General features: G+C 35.8%; 1 protein-coding gene and 1 long non-coding RNA gene across 2 annotated transcripts in view; both read left to right on the top strand.

The window, feature by feature from the left end:
- Positions 1-4,349: 4,349 nt before the first annotated feature.
- Positions 4,350-9,636, top strand: SPIN4 (spindlin family member 4). Its single transcript, XM_015127567.3, has one exon. It carries the CDS (start codon positions 6,034-6,036, stop codon positions 6,781-6,783), a length of 750 nt encoding a protein of 249 aa, XP_014983053.1. The 5' UTR covers positions 4,350-6,033; the 3' UTR covers positions 6,784-9,636.
- A 2,649-nt stretch (positions 9,637-12,285) lies between these two features.
- The window catches only part of LOC144338469 (uncharacterized), a 75,502-nt gene continuing 67,316 nt past the window's right edge, over positions 12,286-20,471 (top strand). Inside the window, exon 1 of the long non-coding RNA XR_013412665.1 lies at positions 12,286-13,649. This is a non-coding gene — a long non-coding RNA (uncharacterized LOC144338469). The remainder of the gene's footprint in view (positions 13,650-20,471) is intronic.

Raw genomic sequence — 20,471 nt, 5'->3', positions numbered from 1 at the left:
CCAAGCTATTAGTGGGCTTACTACTTCCATTTTGTTACTTGTTTTCTGGTTGTTTTGTAATTCCTTGCTTCCTTTCTTGTTGTCCTTTGTGGTTGACTTGCTTTGGTAGTATGTTTTAATTCCTTGCTTTCTATTTTTTGTGTATCTACTATAGGTTTTTGATTTGTGGTAACCATTAGGCTTACAAAAAATCTTATAACAAATTATTTTAAACTGATGACAACTTAATTTTGATCACAAAGAAGAAAAAAAAATAAATAAACTAAAAAACTCTAAACTTTAAATCCAACCACCCCCATTTTTACTTTTTTTCATGTCACCTTACATCTTATATTGCCTATTTTTAACCAAATTGTAGTTGCTATCATTTTTAATAGATTTGTCTTTTTTTTCTTCATTCTACAGGTATGAGTGGTTTATACCCTGCAATTACAGTATTAGAGTATGCTGAATTTGTTTGTGTACTTACATTTACAAATGAGTTTTTTTAACCTTCAAATGTTTTTTATTGTTGTTGCTGCATATCAGTGTCCTTTTTAAAGATTAAAGAACTACAGCACATCTTGTAGGATGGGTCAGGTGACGATGAATTTCTTCAGCTTTTGTTAGTGTGAGAAAGTCTTTATCTCACCTTGCTTTTTAAGGGATTGCTTTGCTGAGTACAGTAGAATTAGCTGGCAGGTTTTTTTCCTTTAGCACTTTGAATATGTCATCCTACTCCCTCCTGGCCTGAAAGGTTTTGTTGAGAAAACTGCAGCTAGATGTATCAGAGGTCCTTTATATGTTATTTGCTTTTCTCCCCCTGTTTCTATAATATTATCTTTGTCCTTATCTTTTTCGTATTTGTTTATAATATGCCTTACAGTAGCAGTAGGAGGTTGAATCTGTTTGGTGACCTTTTATCTTCCTGTACCTGGATATTTGTGTCTTTTCCTACATTTGGAATGTTTTTATTATTATTTTCTGGAATAGTCTTTCTACCCCTTTCAATTTCTCTATGCCTTCTTTAAGGCCAACGGCTCTTACATTTGGTCTCATGAGGCTATCCCATAGGTTTAATAAGTATTTTTCATTGCTTTTAATTCTTCTTTTGTCACCTCCGATTGCATATTTTTAAATTGTTTGTATTTGAGCTCACTGATTATTTATTCTTCTTGATCAAATCTACTGTTGTAATACCATAATGCATTTGTAATTCCATCCATTATATTTTTCACCTCTATGATTTGTTTGATTTTTTATTATTTCAATCTCTTTGTTATATTTCCCTTATAAATTTCTTAATTGCTTCTCAGTGAAGTTCACTCAGCTTCTTTAAAACAGCTAATTTGAATTCTCTGAGAGGTCACACAAATCCATCTTTCCAGGGTTGGTTACTGGCATCTTCTTTAGTTAGTGAGGTCATATTTCCCAGAATACTCTTGATACTTAAAGACATTCATCAATGCCTGGGTTTATTGAATCTTTTTTTAATGATGGTTGCTTTAAAATCTATTTCAAATATTTCCAACATCAATTTTTTATCTCAGTTTTGGGCACTCTCTTTTAGGTTGTGATTTCCCTTGTTCCTTGTATGATTTTTTTCATTGCATCCTAGTCACTTTTTAATTTTATATCATGAGACTGTGTGTTCTCTGTAACCTTTTCATTTGTTAGAGAACCCCTTTATTATTTTGTGGCTGAAGGGCTGCTTTTATATATATGTCCAGCTTCTTCTGTTAGGTTCCCCTGACACAACCTTTGGACAAATACAGCACTAACTCACACTGCCTCATTGCACATGGGCAGTACAGAAGTTTAGCTCCCATCCCAAATTTGCTGACACCTTCACGGTGAAAATCAGTTACAGGCTCATACCATCTTACGAGCTCAAAGTGGGAGTGGGGGCTTATCTGAACTCTGGGCCCCATTGACACAAAGGGTTTAGGGAAAGTTGAGTACCATCTAGTTCCATCATGTTTCCCTTTGTTCTGTCTCACTGACTGTGGATAAGGATGGAAGCTCAGCTACTCACTGGTTTTCGCTGACATTAGGTGTATAGGGAACCAGAGTGCTGGCTAGCCCTGACTTTCTCTACTGTATTCAGTCTCATTGCTGTCAGGTTTATATGGGGTGTGAGTGTATCATAACGATTACTAGCACTACCTCACACTATCAGATGAATGTGGTGGAGTAATTTACCATTTGACCTAGATGACACTATCCTGGCAGGAGAATCAGAGTACTATTTGCTTCTGCCAGGGAGGTAATAGATCAGCTCTCTCTTCAACATCACCAGTATTTATCTTTCAGGGGAATAAAAACACTGCCTATTTCTGTCAGATGAATCATGGAAGATCAGCTCTCTACTTGGTAATGCCAACACTACACTGTTAGGGGAATTGGAATGTCAGTTACTTCTGCCAACAGTGGATGAAATATCAGTTCTCAACTTTGAGGTTTTTTTACTAACTTTGTTCCACACCACAAGCTATACCCCCTGTTCCTTATCACAATGAACTCTTTGCTCTTGTCACAAACTCCTGACTAGTTTGTCACATATCCTATAACGATTCACTCTATAGGTCTTTCCTTGAGCTCTTTGAAAAGACCTCACTACTCTGCCACCCTCTGAATATCTTCTTTTGTTGCTATTTTAAGCATTCAAGTAGTCTTTGCTGATCTCCCCAGCCATAAAATATCACTATCTCCTTTGGGTCCCCTAGTACTTCAGTTGCACCTCTTTTATAGCATGCATTATAATCTTTTGTGCATACTGGAATTAATAATAGTTATACCTCCCTCCACCGCCCCTCCAATTATAAATTAACACTGATATCCCAAATTAATTTTCAATAACGTTTATTTATTAAAAAGTCAATCTTCCAGAAGCTTCCAGTATTTGAAATACTGTTCTGAAATTGGATATAAGGAAAAAATCACGCCATAGCCCTCCTTGATTCACAAGCCCTGGCCAAGAGGGCTTGAATGTAAAATAGAGGAAAGGTTTAGAGGTGGGGTATGAGCCAGGTGGTTTTTAACAAGATATAACAAGACAAAATAACTTGTTTCAGGAAATGACTAGTTAGGAGACAACTGAGTACTTACTATGTAGTTCATGTGCTGAGAGATTTGTGTGTACTTACCTAATTTAATCCTCACACTTACACTTACACTTTGAGGTAAGTTTTATTGTTATCCACACATGTAAGTCGAGGAAATCTTGCTCCCCCTTGCTTTAATGTTTTCTCCTAAGCATTTTCAGACTTATGGGCACATGTATGCACAGGGTCAGTGATTTAGGTGTTTTAAATGGATAAAATTGCTGTCGGAGAGCCTCAGTTGCCAGAACGGTAGTCTTCAAAAGCTTGCGTAAGACTACTTGTTTCACTGGGGAAGATGTCTTTGCCTTGGGGTAGGACAGATGAAAGCAATTATTTATTCATTTAACAAACGTTTATTGAGTACCTATTCTGTGTAGGGTATTTGGGATGCAAGATAAAAATCCCTTCTTGAATAAGTTTGTTGTCCAGTGGGAGTCATACAAAGTAAACATTTTATCAGCATGATAAGTCCTTTTAAATCTATATGTTAGTGAATGATCTGAACATTAGAATCATAATTTTGGAGAAGAAAGGGTATTAGAATTTTTTTTTTCTTTTTTTTTTTGTCTCTTCAGGCCACTTTGTGGGGTTGTAAGCAAGAATTCCCTTGAAGGATGTAACGAAAGGCCTGAGGAAACTGTTTTCCCTGCATTTGTGTGTCCTGTGGGTCATCTTCTTCTTTCACGTGTCAACTGCTCTTCTAAGCAAAAAGTGCTTGGTGCATCTTGGTCTGGGGAATTATTTGGAAGACATTATTTGTAGAACATAATGGCAAAACATTTACACACACTCACCTTCTGACTTTGAGTATGAATGTGTAGGTTGTGTATATGTGTGAATATATATACACCATGATATCATTCTAAGTGTTTGGAAATAACTGTTCATGCATGTAGCTTACCTTCCTCCTTGGAATTACTTTCTTGTGATATGGCATTAAAGAATTATCCCATCTCTGAAGTCCTTTGCCTGGGAAACATGGTGAATTGGGGGATCCTTACACATTCTGTGTGACCAGCTATTAAACAGAATGAGGACTAGGTCTCTCTGTCACTGACCTGGAAGGTAATGAAATGTTCAGGCAACCAGTATTGACACCTTGCAGCTTTTTCCCCCGGTTTTTTTGTTTCCAGGTGAATTAATTGCCTTTTTTACTCATGAGTATATGACGCTTTCTCTTTTCACCAGCGAAGAGTAGAGGAACGAAAATGAGAACCCTAGACTCCTCTGGATTTTAATGTCATCTTGTAAGTGGGATGTAGTGTTAAAAGTTTTACAGACACTCTTATTTAATCCTCACAGCAGCTCTGTGACTTAAGGTAAGTGAAATTATGGACACTTTCTTCTCTTTCAGGTTTTCGATATAAGCATGCAGCACTTTTATATACAGAAAAACAGCAAATATATACACAAAAAATCCTTTCTTTCTCTCTCTACAAAATTAAGGCCACAATATTGTTTCAATATATTCCTTTTTCAAACAATGCACTCATCTCATGTGCAGCTCTCCATGTCATTAAATATTCTCTTAAAAAATGGTTTAGACAATAAATCCATTTATGAAGGTAAAATGCTTTTATTCTTATGTTATAGATCATGTAGGATAGTGTACTATCAAAAGGAATATTACAAATATTTAATATTACCATTAAAAATCATGTTTTGAGAGTATTTAACAACCTTGGAAAATGTTCGTGACATACATGAAAAACACAAGTTATAAAAGTATGAAATATGCTCCCAATTTTATAAAATATAAGCACAGGTTTATTAACAGGAGAGAAAACAGTATTGTTAACATTTTGGTGCAGTCTGGATGGTAAAATTAATGGTAGTTTCGTCTTTTATTTCACTGAACTTTATGAGATCTCCACAGTGTCAGTACATGACCTTTACATTCTGCCAAAAAAATTTTAAAAAATAATCACTAGAAATGATCAGGTAGAAAATATAAAAGAGATTTTGGATTAAGATGGTGGACTGTGAATTATACACAGAGTTTTTATTCTCATCTTAAATGTCTTAAACTGAAAGAAAAGAATTTGTACGCACAAACTCTTTCTGGGTGTGCGTGTGTTTTACATTTTTTTTTTTAAGTGAGGAATTCCTGGAAGACAGAAAGCAGATGGAGCCACTGTGTAGGAGGCTGGCGGGCAGCAGACGGCCAGAAAGGAGGAGGAGGGGAGTCGGCCCGTCTGGCTGGCGTTTGAGGGAAACGGTCGAGGGGCGGAGGAGGAAATGAAAGAGAGGGCGCGTGTGTCAGTACAAACTGAACACGGGCACGCGCGCTGACCAGCCTGGCAGCCGCCCGCGGAGCGGAAGGCGGGATGTCTGGGGGCGGGGCCAAGGCTCAGGCGGGCTCACAGGGGGCGGGTTCCCTGGGCAGCAAAGACCCAGTCGCCAGAGTAAAGCCAAGCCAACTAGCGCTGCGAAGCCCGGGCCGCGCGGACTCCCCAGAGACGTGCCGCTGCCTGCGCCTTTGCCGCTGCAGCCATCCCTCTTACCCCGTGCCTTTCTTCCCCGTCGTCTCCTCTGTCGCCGTGCCGCAGCCGCACCAGCATCGACAACAGCTAAGTGGCCGATTCGGGGACTTGGGGTCGGGGTTGGGGCGGGCGCAAGGCACGAACTGCACTCGCGAGCCCGCCATCTCTAGCGTCGGCCGCCACTGCTGCAGTAACCCTTCTAGGGCGAGAGAGGAAAGCACTGTGGAAAGGCACACGCTGTCCCAGTGCTCACGGTTAGAGTTCGAGCATTTCTGCCAAAACCTTGGTGAGAGCCTTGCACTTGGAGAAGGGAGCACAGACCAGGTCTTTGAGATCGCAAAAAATAAAAATAAAAATAATAATAAATATATATATATATATATATATCATATTGCATAGTGTTAACTTTTTGTCAGTTTAATCGACCAGGGCAGCAGCTTTCCCCAAGCCCTCTTAATCCTTGAGCTATGTCTCCTCCGACTGTGCCTCCGATGGGGGTAGATGGCGTGTCCGCATACCTGATGAAGAAAAGGCACACCCACAGGAAGCAACGGCGCAAGCCCACTTTCCTCACTCGTAGAAACATCGTGGGCTGCCGCATTCAACACGGCTGGAAGGAAGGCAACGAGCCCGTGGAGCAGTGGAAGGGTACTGTGCTCGAGCAGGTTTCCGTGAAGCCCACACTTTACATCATTAAATATGATGGCAAAGATAGTGTGTATGGACTAGAACTGCACCGCGATAAGAGAGTTTTAGCGCTAGAGATCCTTCCTGAGAGAGTGCCAACTCCTCGTATCGATTCACGACTGGCAGATTCCCTGATTGGCAAGGCAGTGGGGCATGTGTTTGAAGGTGAGCATGGTACCAAGGATGAATGGAAGGGTATGGTCCTGGCGCGAGCTCCTGTGATGGATACTTGGTTTTACATCACCTACGAGAAAGATCCTGTTCTCTATATGTACACGCTGCTTGATGACTACAAAGATGGTGACTTACGCATTATTCCAGATTCCAACTACTATTTCCCTACAGCAGAACGGGAGCCTGGAGAGGTGGTCGACAGTCTCGTGGGCAAGCAGGTGGAGCATGCCAAAGATGACGGGTCCAAGAGAACTGGCATTTTTATACATCAAGTGGTGGCGAAGCCATCTGTCTACTTCATTAAGTTTGATGATGATATTCACATTTATGTCTATGGTTTGGTGAAAACTCCTTAAATTCTTTGTGCTCTTTACAGAAGTTGTGGAACTGTTAGATGTAAATTATTTTGTGTTCTCGTAGTTGTGAACGCAGAGAACAGTTTAGGTGTCAGAAATTCGGGAAAGTAGATAAATTTTATTGTGCCTCCAAATCTTACCTTGACTAGTTTCACAATTTTGCCTCAAGTGTACTTTGCTACTTTTGATATTGCGTTGTTCTGTAACTTAACAGTTAAATTGGGTGCTAATAGAAAATTAAAAAGTGTTTGCAACCATTGGAACAATGCAAAAATAAATTAGGAAAAATTAATGGTGTAAACCCACACCCCGTCGTCCTTACCCCTTCCTTTCCTTACCTTGTTTCTTCTCAGAAAACAAGTGTTGAGGATGCGAAGTACATCCTTCCACCTATTTTCCCTATCTTCATACAGAAAGTATGTTCTAATAGTTTCTGTAAAAATGGCAAGCCACATGCTTTTCTCACTTGACATGTAGATGATACCTCCTTATCAGTAGCTTCGGTCTTTCTTGCTCTCTGGCTCTCTCTGGCCCTCACTCTTACTCTCTTGCACTCTCACTCTCCCCCTCCCTCCCTTCCTCTAACAGCTGAATACACAGTACTTGCTGATGTGCCAAAAAAGCATTCAGTCATTTCATTATTTATCGTCTTTTATTTCCCTTTTTTTTTTTTTTCAAAATAACGCTGCTGTAATACATAATACTGGTGCTTTTATGTCTATAGGTTGGAGTCCCAGAAATACTATGTAGGCATATGTTTCAGAAATATTACAAGATTACTATCCAAAATGAAAGCACCCATTTCAGCATCCTCTTCAGCACTCTTTAATGCTTGAAAATATGAAAGGCTAAAAATTGCATTGTATTGCTTGTGACTTTAATTGCCTTTTATCTGAGTTCAAAGAGGTTTGTTGTTGCTGTCCTTATTTCTGTTTGGATTTTTCTCTGATTTGCCTGTTCTTTCCCTTCGTTCATGTATCTATTGATGTTTTTCATTATAAATTTGTAGAAATTCTTACTACATAGTGCATATGAATCATTTGTAGCTCTAATGTGTTATGATTTTTTCATCTTGACTTTATTGTATTTTCCTTTAAAATTTTTAAACATTTTAGGTAGACCACTATCTCTTTTATAGATTTTGGTTTTCTTTTTTTACTACATGGATCCCCCCACCCAAAGTCATACAAATATTCATCTACATTTTCTTCTAATAACTTTATTATTTTTAATGTTTAAATGTTTGATCCATCTGAAATTTATTTTTGTATATGGTGTAAGATGGGGATCCAGCTATAACATTTTCTCACATTGGATACCTGATTGTGACATTTATTTAAAATATTACCCATTTTCAAATTTCTGAGCCAATATCATGATTTAATTATAGTGGCTTCATCGTAAGTTTTAGAATCCGATAAAGCAAGTCCCATGTCATTAGTTGTTTTCTTTATACAATCTGTCCTAGACATTCATTCTTTCATGTGAAAAAATGAAATGCAGAATTTTAATAAAACTCTAATTATGATGGCTGACATCACAATTATAATTATATTAAAATCCTGCATTTTTGTTTAGAGGGCTCTTTAATAATATTAAATCTTAGCACTCAAGAGTCTTCATACATCATCGAAATATTTTGGTCTTGTTATTGGAATATTCTTCACGTAAGTATATCATAGCTAATTGAATTTATTTCTAAGTATTTTTACAGTTTTATTTCATATTTTGACATTGTGAACTGGTTTTTTTCTTCTCATTTGTAATTTTCTATTTTTGACAATATAGACAACCTATAGATTTTTGTATTTTTATCTTCTGTCTAATAAGCTTATTTAATCATTGAAATTACAGTAGATTTTTAAGAATATAATATTTTGGGTTTCCTAGATATGAAATTATTTCACCTGAAAATATAGATCATTTTATTTCCTCTTAATGTTTATACTGATTACTGTTACATTAGCTGGATTTTTCAAAACAATGTTGAATAGTGATGACGACAGACATGACTGTCTTGTTCTTAATTTTCATGGAAGTAAGAATGCAAAATATTAATAGGGTATAGTATTCCCTATTAGTATGACATTTACTTTTGGTTATTAGTAGATAGTCTTTAACATGTTTAAGAGTTTCTGCTATTCCTGTTTTATAGTGTTATTGCTAGAAGTGGTTCCTGAATTTTATAAAATGTCTTTTCAGCATCTATTGATAAAATTGTATGATTTTTTTTCTCTTTAATTTGTTGATGTGATGAATTAGAATGGTAGGTATTTGATGTGGAACTAAACTTGTATTTCTGGAACAAATCCTTCTTGGTCATGGTGAAATAATGATTTGCTACATTACTGGATTTTATTTACCAGTACTTAATTTAGAATTATTACATTTTCATTCCAAAGTAAAATTGTATTTTGTCCTTCTGATGCTATCTTTATCAAGTTTTGTTATTGAAGTTGTGCTAGCTTTAAAAAATATGATTATGTGAGTTTTCAATTTTTTTTCCTGTGGTCTGGAATAATTTAAATAGCATTAGAATTATTTGTTCGTTAAAAGTTAGCTAGGACAAAGTGTAAAACAATCTAATCCTGATGACACTTTTGATGGTAGATTTTTAAATCAGCTTTGTGATTTCTTTGATAGTTATTGGTTTATTCAGGTTTTTTATTAAAAAGGTATACACATTCTCTGTGACATACGAAGTTAAAAGTTGTCTCTATTATTGCTGATTGTACTGGTTGTTGCTTGTTGACTGTACTATTCAGATGCTTTATGATTTTGCATATTTTATGTCACCTAGTTCTAATTCTGAAAACATTGTAATAAAATAATCAGCTATAATGGTATTTTCAATTATCTTTGTATTTTATTTATCAAAATTAAATCAAAGTATAGGAAAGTATGAAAGATATGACAAACATTTGCTCACCTCCACCCAAAATTAATAAGTGTCAACATTTTGGCCTATTTAATATAGATAGAGATGTACATTTTATTAAAGTCAGAAAATTACAGATAATAAATCTCTTTCCCAGTACCATCCCACTTCCATTCTTTGAATAGGCAGACACTGTAATTAATTTGGTGTGATGCTTGCCCATGTTTTATGTTTTTACTGCAAATATCATCATAACTGATAATAGTATTGTTTTTTAAAAAATTTCCCCATAAATGAACTTTAAACCATGTGGAGTTTATTTTGTGTTTTGTTGTAAGGATCTATGTTTCCGCAATTGGAAAACAGATTGCAACAACACAACTATTAGGACTGACCTTAGAATGCTAGTTACTGTTTCAGGCACTTTACCACTCCTGATACTCAGAGAGGCGTGGCCCTAACTGAGGCCCTGAGGTTTCAATTAAAATGACAAAAATCTCAGTTCTCACAGAGCTTGTTTTCTTCTTAATGGGAGGCATATACCCGCTACCCACCCCTGACATTTGGGCCAGACATAGGCCTTATGTTGTCTTATGATGATTTTGGTGTTACCCCACATTCTGACACTCAGAGGGAGGCTAACTCTATTCCTGCCATTGTTTCAAGTGTTTGGGACATAGCAGATCGAACAAAAATCTTCCTTTCTTAGACAATGATAACAATAACATAGATAAATATTATTGCTTCCTAGTTCCTGTTCTCCCACAAGACTCTAAGTCCTGAACCGTGCATTATATTGTTCCCATTGATGATGGTTGGGACTGGAGATAGAACAGTGAACTATCTAGACAAAATCACTACTGCCTTAGAGCATACATCCTAAAGGAGAAAGGAAGACAGCCATCACCATTCTTACATCCCTGGCCCTTAGGCTTTATATTGTCTCATAATAATTTGGGGATATCCCACAGTGTGCCACTCAGAGCAAGATTTGACCCTAGTTCTGACTCTTACAGATTGAGGATATGAAAGTGAGCTAGATGAAGTCAAAATGAACATTCAAGCCTGCATAGCTTCAGAATTCCGCTGTATATTCTGAAGTGATATGGCAAAATGTCAGAGAATAGAGCAAAGAATTCTGTCCAGAAAATTACAGGAGTAATTCAAACAAATTTTATGTTAATAATTTTAGACATGAATATTAAAGTGCATTGTGAGTGGGAATTAACTTTGTAGCTGATTACTTTTGTAAGGAAACTGACTACCTAGTAATCAAACGCCTCCCGGATTGTGAGCTATCTGCAAAAATCAGAGTTAATGTATGGGAATGGACAAGATTTTAAGAGTCAGTTTTTAAAAAACACAAGAATAAGGGCTAAATAAGTAAGTATAGGTGTAAAATGATATACTTTTTCTCTATTTTAGTCTGTATCTAAATAGACTCAAACAAGTGAATGAAGTGTGAAATGTCTACATTGTCTATCGTTTGGACAAAATATTTTCTTTAAAGATAGAAAAAAGTTTGCCATCTGTAAATTGGCTATTTCACTGAACTAATTAATTCTAAGTATGGATTTTTTTTTTTTTTAAACAGTGTCCTGCTCTGTCACTCAGGTTGAAGTGCAGTGGGCGATCATGGCTCACGGCAGCCTTGACCTCCCAAGATCAAGCAATCCTCCCACCTCAGCCTCCTGAGTAGCTGGGAGTACAGGCACAAGCTACCATGCCCAGCTAATTTTTGATATTTTATGAAGATGAGGTTTCACCATGTTGCCCAGGCTGGTCTCAAACTGGAGCTCAAGGCGATCCACCTGCCTCAGCCTCCCAAAGTGTTGGTATTATAGGTGTAAGCAACTGTGCTTAGCCCTGGGTTTACTTTTAACTGTATGAACTATATTCAGGACTTCTGAAAATGTAAAGCATCCATGCTTTCTCTCCTTCACAGATTTTCCACATGCATCCTTCATTCTCTTGTTGAGTGTTCATACCACAAAAGATTTAGGTTCATTTTTAAAGACATCTAGATAACTGCCAAAGGAAGTGATGTTAGCACTTCTCATAAATCAGGGTTTCTGCTATGGTTACTTTGATTAGTACTTGTTTATTTAATCATTCATTTATTTATGAAGTAATAACCCAGGATCCTCTGACAAAATGTGCAAGATGTTTTCCTGGGTGCCATGCTGGGAAACCAAGATAAATAAAACATGGTCTTTTATATGTTCTTTTGTGGCCTTCAAATCAATAGCAGAGACAAAAATTTGCCTTTAAAGCAATAGCAGAGGCAAAAGATGGATATAAAACCCTGTATAACAAGGTAAAAAGAATGTGATAAATGTTATTTCAAGGGTTAGAAGGGTACATATGTTCTGTTAATTCAGGTGACAGAGAACTCATTAATCTTCATTATGTTACACGAGCAAGAGGGTTTCTAAGTTGATGATTTCATAGTACCAACATAGCAAATTTTATATATATATATATATATATATAGAGAGAGAGAGAGAGAGAGAGAGAGAGAGAGAGAGGTATAATTACATAGAGCAAAAGACACAGTATCGAATATATAACACACTGACTTTTCAGTTTTTCTTCTGTCATTTATTTACAGCATCATTCCATTGTAATTAGAAAAGACACTTTATATTATTTTAATCTTTCAAAATGTATTGAGAATTGTTTTGTAGCCTAAAATGTGTTCTGTCTTAGAGAATGTTCTATGTGCACTTGAGAAGATTATGTATTCTCCTGTTGTGGGGTGAGGTGTTATAACTCTGTCAAGTCTAGTTTGTTTGTAGTGTTGTTCAAATCCTCTATTTTCTACTGACCTTATTCCTACATTCTCTATTCATTTTTGAATGCTTTCAACTGAAGTCTCCAACTATTATTGTGTGACTGTCTATTGCTCCCTTCAATTCTGTGAAACTGTGCATATATCTCGGGTATCTGTTGTTAGTATATTTATTTTTATAATTTTGATATCTCCTTGATGAATTATCCATTTACTAATAAGCATTGACATTTCTTGTGTGTGTGTGTTTTTTTTTTTTATTTAATGCCTACTTTGTTTGATATTGTTACAGTGGCTGTAGATTTGCAAGGAAAATCTTTTTCCTTTTTTTTTGCTTCAACCTATTTGTGTCTTTTATATCTAAAGTGAATCCCTTGTAGATAGTACATAGTTGGATCACATTTTTAAAAATTCATTCTTCCAAGCAATATCTTTTGATTGGAGAGTTAGTTCCATTTATATTTAAAGTAATGACGGATAAGGAAAGATTTACCTCTGCCATTTTTCTGTTTAAGTATGTCTTAGAAATTTTTTGTCCCTCTTTCCCTCCCTTAATGCTTTCTTTTATGTTGATAGTGGATTTTTTGTTATTAACTGATTTTCTTCTTATATTTTTGTATATAGATTTTTTAGACATTTTCTTTTTGTTTAATATGGGGATTATATGTGACATCCTAAATTTATAACAATTTAGTTGATTTGATGCACACATAACTTCAATAACATACAAAATCTCTGCTCCTATACAGCTCTATTCTCCACCCTTTATGTTGTCACAAATTATAACTTATACAATGTGTGTCCGATAATAGAGACTCATAATTATTCTTCATAAATTTGTCATCTTAATAGTGTAGGAAGTAAAAAAGCTCTTCCCAGATTTTTGCCTTAGCAATCTACTGTTTGTTTTTATTATAGCCTTTTGCTTCAGACATGTGAGGATTGTATGACTTTCAGTGTTTTTAAGCAATGCTTGTTCTTTTTCTGACCTGAGTTTTACTTAGGTAAAACAAAGATGAAAGCCTTGTGTCAGTCATCCACGTAGTGGACAAGTTAGAGCAACCATATGAACAACCATATGAAACAATTCTACTCTTCTTACTTTGGAACCAGGGAAAGGGTGCCACACTGGGAATGCAGGCTGTCCTTGCTTCTGAACCAAAGCTACTATTGTGCCAGGAAGAGGGTGGAAAAAGAGTAAGTAAAATCATCAATTACTTCCTACTGTTTTGAAGATTTTTTTTTCTCTCTTTAGAGTTCATTTGGTTATTGTAAATTTTGACTGATTTTCTGAATTCTGAAAAAACTGGTTCCAAAAGTATCCACTTGTTCTATGTTTCTATGAGGGATGATAGCCTAGAGCTGCCTCCTCTTTCATATTGTTGATGTCACATTCCTTGTCAGATACATGTATATGCATATGTACATACATACATACAAATTTTATATAGAGAGAGAAAGAGAGAGTAAATGTTTCCTCCTTGTCTGTGTGTTGCCTGTTTATTTTTGTAATCAGGTAATTCAATGAGCAAATGTTTTAAATTTGATGAAGTCCAGTGTGGTTTTTTTTTTGGCATTTTAAGATTTGTTTCACAATCCAAAGGTGCAAAGATAACCTTCTATTTGTGTTATAGGAACGTTATGGCTTTAACTTTCATGTATATGTTTTGATTCACTTTCAGTTAATTTTTGTTTATGGTGTGAGGTATGTGTCCAGATAAATAGGTAGATCAGTCAAAGGATATATGGATAACAACATGGTTTGTTTTTCAATAGAGATATTTAGTTATTCCAGGACCATTTGGAAAATCTTTCATTTAATCACTGAATTTTATTAGTGCTTTTTACAAAAATTAATTAACCATATATGTGTTTTTATTTCTGTACTCTTTTGTGTTTTAATGCTCTATCTTTCTATACTTATGATAATGGCATTCTGTCTTGACTAATGTAGCTTCATACTATATTTTAGAATCTGATAATGTAAGTACTTCAACATTGTTCTTATTCACCTTTTCCTAGTTTTTGCACTAATATCCTTTGTTGTTTTTGATTCAAGACCTGAGTCAGTACTATATTGCATTTATTCTTCATGTCGCCTTGGTCTCCTCCAATTAGTGACAGCTTTTTAAGCTTTAAAGTATTTTATGACCTTGACACTATTAAGGAATATTCGTTAGTTGTTTTTTATAATGTCTCTTGATTTCAAGTCGTTTGATGGTTTTCTCATGACTAAAGGGGAGTTATAGATTTTTTATAAGAGTACCACAGAAGTGATGTGTCTTTCTCATTGCATAATATCAGGGGTTGCACGATGTCAGCATAACTTATTGGTGATATTAATGTTGATCACTTTTGTTGAGGTGGTTTCTCCACTTTAAAGTTTGGTAGGTTTTTTTTCTCCCTTTTCATAGTCTATTATTTGAAATTCAGTGACTAACTTTGGCTGACACTCAATGAGACTAGAATTAAGTTCCACTTCTTGTGAGGAGTATTAAATAATTTTTAAAACTTCTAGCAATTAGTAAATATTTTGGAGGCAATGTTTTGAGGCTCTGCAAATTTCTTAAATTAACCAATGACTAAATTTAAATTTTGAACTATTGTGGAATTGTCTATTTCTCCCTTCAATTTAATCATTTTTTGTTTTATGTATTATATTTGGGGGCTTTAAAGTTAAGTGTGATATATTTTCATAATTGCTACATTTTCCTGATTGACCGTTTTATCATTATACAATGCCCTTCATTATCTCTACTAACAATTTTTGTCTTAAGTCTATTTTGTCTGTTATAAATATCAGACAAAATAAAACAGCTCTCTTTTGAGTACTGTGTGTCCAGTATCATTTCGCATCCCGTTACTTCCAACCTATTTATATATTTTAATCTAAATTGTGTTTTCTGTAGATCACATAGAGTTGTATCTTTTTAAAAATTCCATTCTACCAATATTGCCTTCTAATTAGGGCGTTTAATCCAGGTACAATTAATTTTGGTAATTTACAGATTGGTATTTACTGCTATTTTGCTTTGGATTTCTGTGTCTTATTTTTCATTTTGTCTATTCTTCCATCACTACTTTTTTTTGTATTAAATAGATGTTTTCTAGTATACCTCGCCCAGGCTGGAGTATAGTGGCATGATCTTGGCTCACTGCTACCTCTGCCTCCTCGGCTCAAGCGATTCTCCTGCCTCAGCCTTCTGAGTAGCTGGGATTGCAGTGCCACCATGCATGGCTAATTTTTGTATTTTTTTTTTAGTAGAGATAGGGTTTTGCCATGTTGGCCTGGCTGGTCTCGAACTCCTGGCCTTAAGTGATCCATCTACCTCGGCCTCCCAAAGTGTTGGGATTACAGGCATTAGCCACCATGCCTGGCCCCTAGTATAACTTTTTAAAGCCTTTGTCATTTTATTTATTATTCATTCTGAGTTATTTTCTTCTGGGTCACTCTGGTGAGTACAATTAAATTATTACAGTCTAGTTCAGTTTCATTTCTATTTAATTTCAATAGTATACAAAATTATTGATTCCATTTATTTCTATTCTCTTCCCCATCCTCTATGATTTTATCATACCAATATTTTATTTATGCATTATTTTCTCATCAATGCAGATTTATAATTATTATTTTATGCGTTTGTATTTTAAATCAGGTAGGATGAAACACAGAGGTACAAACAAAAAACATACTTCTTTCATCTTTTATATTTCCTCATGCAGTTACCTTTACCAGCCTTCTTTATTTTTTCATGGTCTTCAAATTACAGTTAGTGTTGTTTCATTTCAGCCTAAAAGTCTCTTTTTAGTATTTCTTGTCAAGCATATCTAGTAAAAAATTTTTATCAGTTCTTGTTTATCTGGACATGTTTTTATTTCTCTTTCATTTGTAAGTTTTGCTGAATATAAAACATTTGCTTCACATGTTTTTTCTTTCAGCATTTTAAATATGGTAGGTATCCCATTATCATAAATAGTATTGGGTGAGAAATCAGTTGTTAATCTTACTAAGGATCTTTTGTATACGATCAGTCATTTTTCTCTTTCTGCATTCAAGATTCTCTCTTTATGTTTGTCTTTTGACAGTTTAATTATGATGTCTTGGTGTGCTTCTCTTTGAGTTTATCTTACTTGCAATTCATTGAGATTCTTGGATGTGTATATTAGTGTTCATCAATTTTTGGAAGTTTTCAGCCATTATTTTTTCAAATATTCTTACTGCCTCTTTCACTCTCTACTTTTTCTCAGACTTCCATAATGCGTATTTCGGTATGCTTGATGATGTTCACGGGTCTCTGGAGTTTTGTAAATTTTTTTCACTCTGTTATCTTTCTGTTCCTTAGACTGGGTAATCACAATTGACCTACCTTTCAGTTCATGAATTCTTTTTTCTGCCTGCTTATATCTGCTGTTGAACTTCTTTGGTTTATTTTTAATTTCAGTTCTTATATTTTTCAACTTCAGAATTTCTATTTGGTTTCTTTTTGTATCTTTTTACTGATATACTACTTGATGAGATGTTATTCTCATACATTTCTTTAATTCTTTTTTTTTTTATACTTTAAGTTCTAGGGTACATGTGCACAATGTGCAGGTCTGTAACATAGGTATACATGTGCCATGTTGGTATGCTACACCCATTAATTCATCATTTACATTAGGTATATCTCCTAATGCTATCCCTCCGCCCTTCCCTCACCCCATGACAGGCCCCGGTGTGTGATGTTCCAAGTGTTCTCACTGTTCAATTCCCACCTATGAGTGAGAACATGCAGTGTTTGGATTTTTGTCTTTGCGATAGCTTGCTGAGAATAATGGTTTCCAGCTGCATCCATGTCCCTAAAAAAGAAATGAACTCATCCTTTTTTATGGCTGCATAGTATTCCATGGTGTATATGTGCCACATTTTCTTAATCCAGTCTGTCACTGATGGCCATTTGGGTTGATCTTTGCTATTGTGAATAGTGCCACAATAAACATACATGTGCATGTGTCTTTACAGCAGCATGATTTATAATCCTCTGGGTATATACCCAGTAATGGGATGGCTGGGTCAAATGGTATTTCTAGTTCTAGATCCTTGAGGAATTGCCACACTGTCTTCCACAATGGTTGAACTAGTTTACAGTCCCACCAACAGTGTAAAAGCATTCCTGTTTCTCCACATCCTCTCCAGCACCTGCTGCTTCCTGACTTTTTAATGATCGCCGTTCCAACTGGTGTGAGATGGTATCTCATTGTGGTTTTGATTTGCATTTCTCTGATGGCCAGTGATGATGAGCATTTTTTCATGTGTCTGTTGGCTGCATAAATGTCTTCTTTTGAGAAGTGTATGTTCATATCCTTTGTCCACTTTTTGATGGGGTAGATTTTTTCTTGTAAATTTGTTTCCGTTCCTTATAGATTCTGGATATAAGCCCTTTGTCAGATGAGTAGGTTGCAAAACTTTTCTCCCATTCTGTAGGTTGCCTGCTGACTCTGATGGTAGTTTCTTTTGCTGTGCAGAAGCTCTTTAGTTTAATTAGATCCTATTTGTCAATTTTGGCTTCTGTTGCCGTTGCTTTTGGTGTTTTAGACATGAAGTCCTTGCCCATGCCTATGTCCTGAATGGTATTACCTAGGTTTTCTTCTAGGGTTCTTATGGTTTTAGGTCTAACATTTAAGTCTGTCATCCATCTTGAATTAATTTTTGTATAAGGTGTAAGGAAGGGATCCAGTTTCAGCTTTCTACATATGGCTAGCCAGTTTTCCCAGCACCATTTATTAAATAGGGAATTCTTTCCCCATTTCTTGTTTTTGTCAGGTTTGTCAGAGATCAGATGGTTGTAGATGTGTGGTATTATTTCTGAGGACTCTGTTCTGTTCCACTGGTCTATATCTCTGTTTTGGGACCAGTACCATGCTGTTTTGGTTACTGTAGCCTTATAGTATAGTTTGAAGTCAGGTAGCATGATGCCTCCAGCGTTGCTCTTTTGGCTTAGGATTGTGTTGGCAATGCGGGCTTTTTTTTGGTTCCATATGAGCTTTAAGGTAGTTTTTTCCAATTTTGTGAAAAAAGTCATTGTTAGCTTGATGGAGATGGCATTGAATCTGTAAATTACCTTGGGCAGTATGGCCATTTTCACGATGTTGATTCTTCCTATCCATGAGCATGGAATGTTCTTCCATTTGTTTGTGTCTTCTTTTATTTCGTTGAGCAGTGGTTTGTAGTTCCCCTTGAAGAGGTCCTTCACATCCCTTGTAAGTTGGATTCCTAGGTGTGTTATTCTCTTTGAAGCAATCATGAATGGGAATTCACTCATGATTTGGTTCTCTGTTTGTCTGTTACTGGTATATGAGAATGCTTGTGATTTTTGCACATTGATTTTGTATTCTGAGACTTTGCTAAAGTTGCTTAGCAGCTTAAGGTGATGTTGGGCCGAGATGTTGGGATTTTCTAAATATACAATCATGTCATCTACAAATAGGGACAATTTAACTTCCTCTTTTCCTAATCGAATATTTTATTTCTTTCTCCTGCCTGGTTGCCCTGGCCAGAACTTCCAACACTATGTTGAAAAAGAGTGGTGAGAGAGGGCATCCCTATCTTGCGCTAGTTTTCAAAGGGAATGCTTCCAGTTTTTGCCCATTCAGTATGCTATTAGCTGTGAGTTTGTCATAAATAGCTCTTATTATTTTGAGATACATCCCATCAATACCTAATTTATTGAGAGTTTTTATCATGAAGGACTGTTGAAATTTTCAAAGGCCTTTTCTGCATCTATTGAGATAATCATGTGGTTTTTGTCTTTGGTTCTTTTTATAAGCTGGATTAGATTTATTGATTTGCATATGTTGAACTAGCCTTGTATCCCAGGGATGAAGCCCACTTGATCATGGTGGATAAGCTTTTTGATGTGCTGCTGGATTCGGTTTGCCACTATTTTTTTTTGAGGATTTTTGCATTGATGTTCATCAGGGATATTGGTCTAAAATCTTCTTTTTTTGTTGTGTCTCTGCCAGACTTTGGTATCAGCATGATGTTGGCCTCATAAAATGAGTTAGGGAGGATTTCCTCTTTTTCTGTCAATTGGAATAATTTCAGAAGGAATGGTACCAGCTCCTCCTTATACCTCTGGTAGAATTTGGCTGTGAATGCATCTGGTCCTGGACTTTTTTTGGTTGGTAGCCTATTAATTATTGCCTCAATTTCAGAGCCTGTTATTGGTCTATTCAGGGATTCAACTTCTTCCTGGTTCAGTCGTGGGAGGGTGTATGTGTCCAGGAATTTACCCATTTCTTCTAGATTTTATAGTTTATTTGTGCAGAGGTGTTTATAGTATTATCTGATGGTAGTTTGCATTTCTGTCAGATCGGTGGTGATATCCCCTTTATCATTTTTTTATGGTGTCTCTTTGGTTTTTCTCTCTTTTCTTCTTTATTAGTCTTGCTAGTGGTCTGTCAATTTTGTTGATCTTTAAAAAAAAAACAGCTCCTGGATTCATTGATTTTTTTTTGAAGTGTTTTTTAGTGTCTCTATCTCCTTCAGTTCTCCTCTGATCTTAGTTATTTCTTGCCTTCTGCTAGCTTTTAAATGTGTTTGCACTTGCTTCTCTAGTTCTTTTAATTGTAATGTTATGGTGTAAATTGTAGAACTTTCCTGCTTTCTCTTGTGGGTATTTAGTGCTATAAATTTCCCTCTACATACTGCTTTAAATGTGTCCCAGAGATTCTGGTACATTGTAACTTTGTTTTCATTGGTTTCAAATAACATCTTTATTTCTGCCTTCATTTCGTTATGTACCCAATAGTCATTCAGCAGCAAGTTGTTCAGTTTCCATGTAATTGAGCATTTTTGGTGAGTTTCTGAATCCTGAGTTCTAGTTTGATTGCACTGTGGTCTGAGAGTTTGTTAAAATTTCTGTTCTTTTACATTTGCTGAGGAGCGCTTTACTTCCAACTATGTGGTCAGTTTTGAAATTAGTGTGATGATGTGCTGAGAAGAATGTATATTCTGTTGATTTGGGGTGGAGAGTTTTG

Source organism: Macaca mulatta, chromosome X, assembly GCF_049350105.2.
Source record: "Macaca mulatta isolate MMU2019108-1 chromosome X, T2T-MMU8v2.0, whole genome shotgun sequence".
NCBI lineage: Eukaryota > Metazoa > Chordata > Mammalia > Primates > Cercopithecidae > Macaca > Macaca mulatta.
The sequence above is the reverse complement of the archived record's forward strand: the minus strand, read 5'-3'. Positions and strand labels throughout refer to the sequence as shown.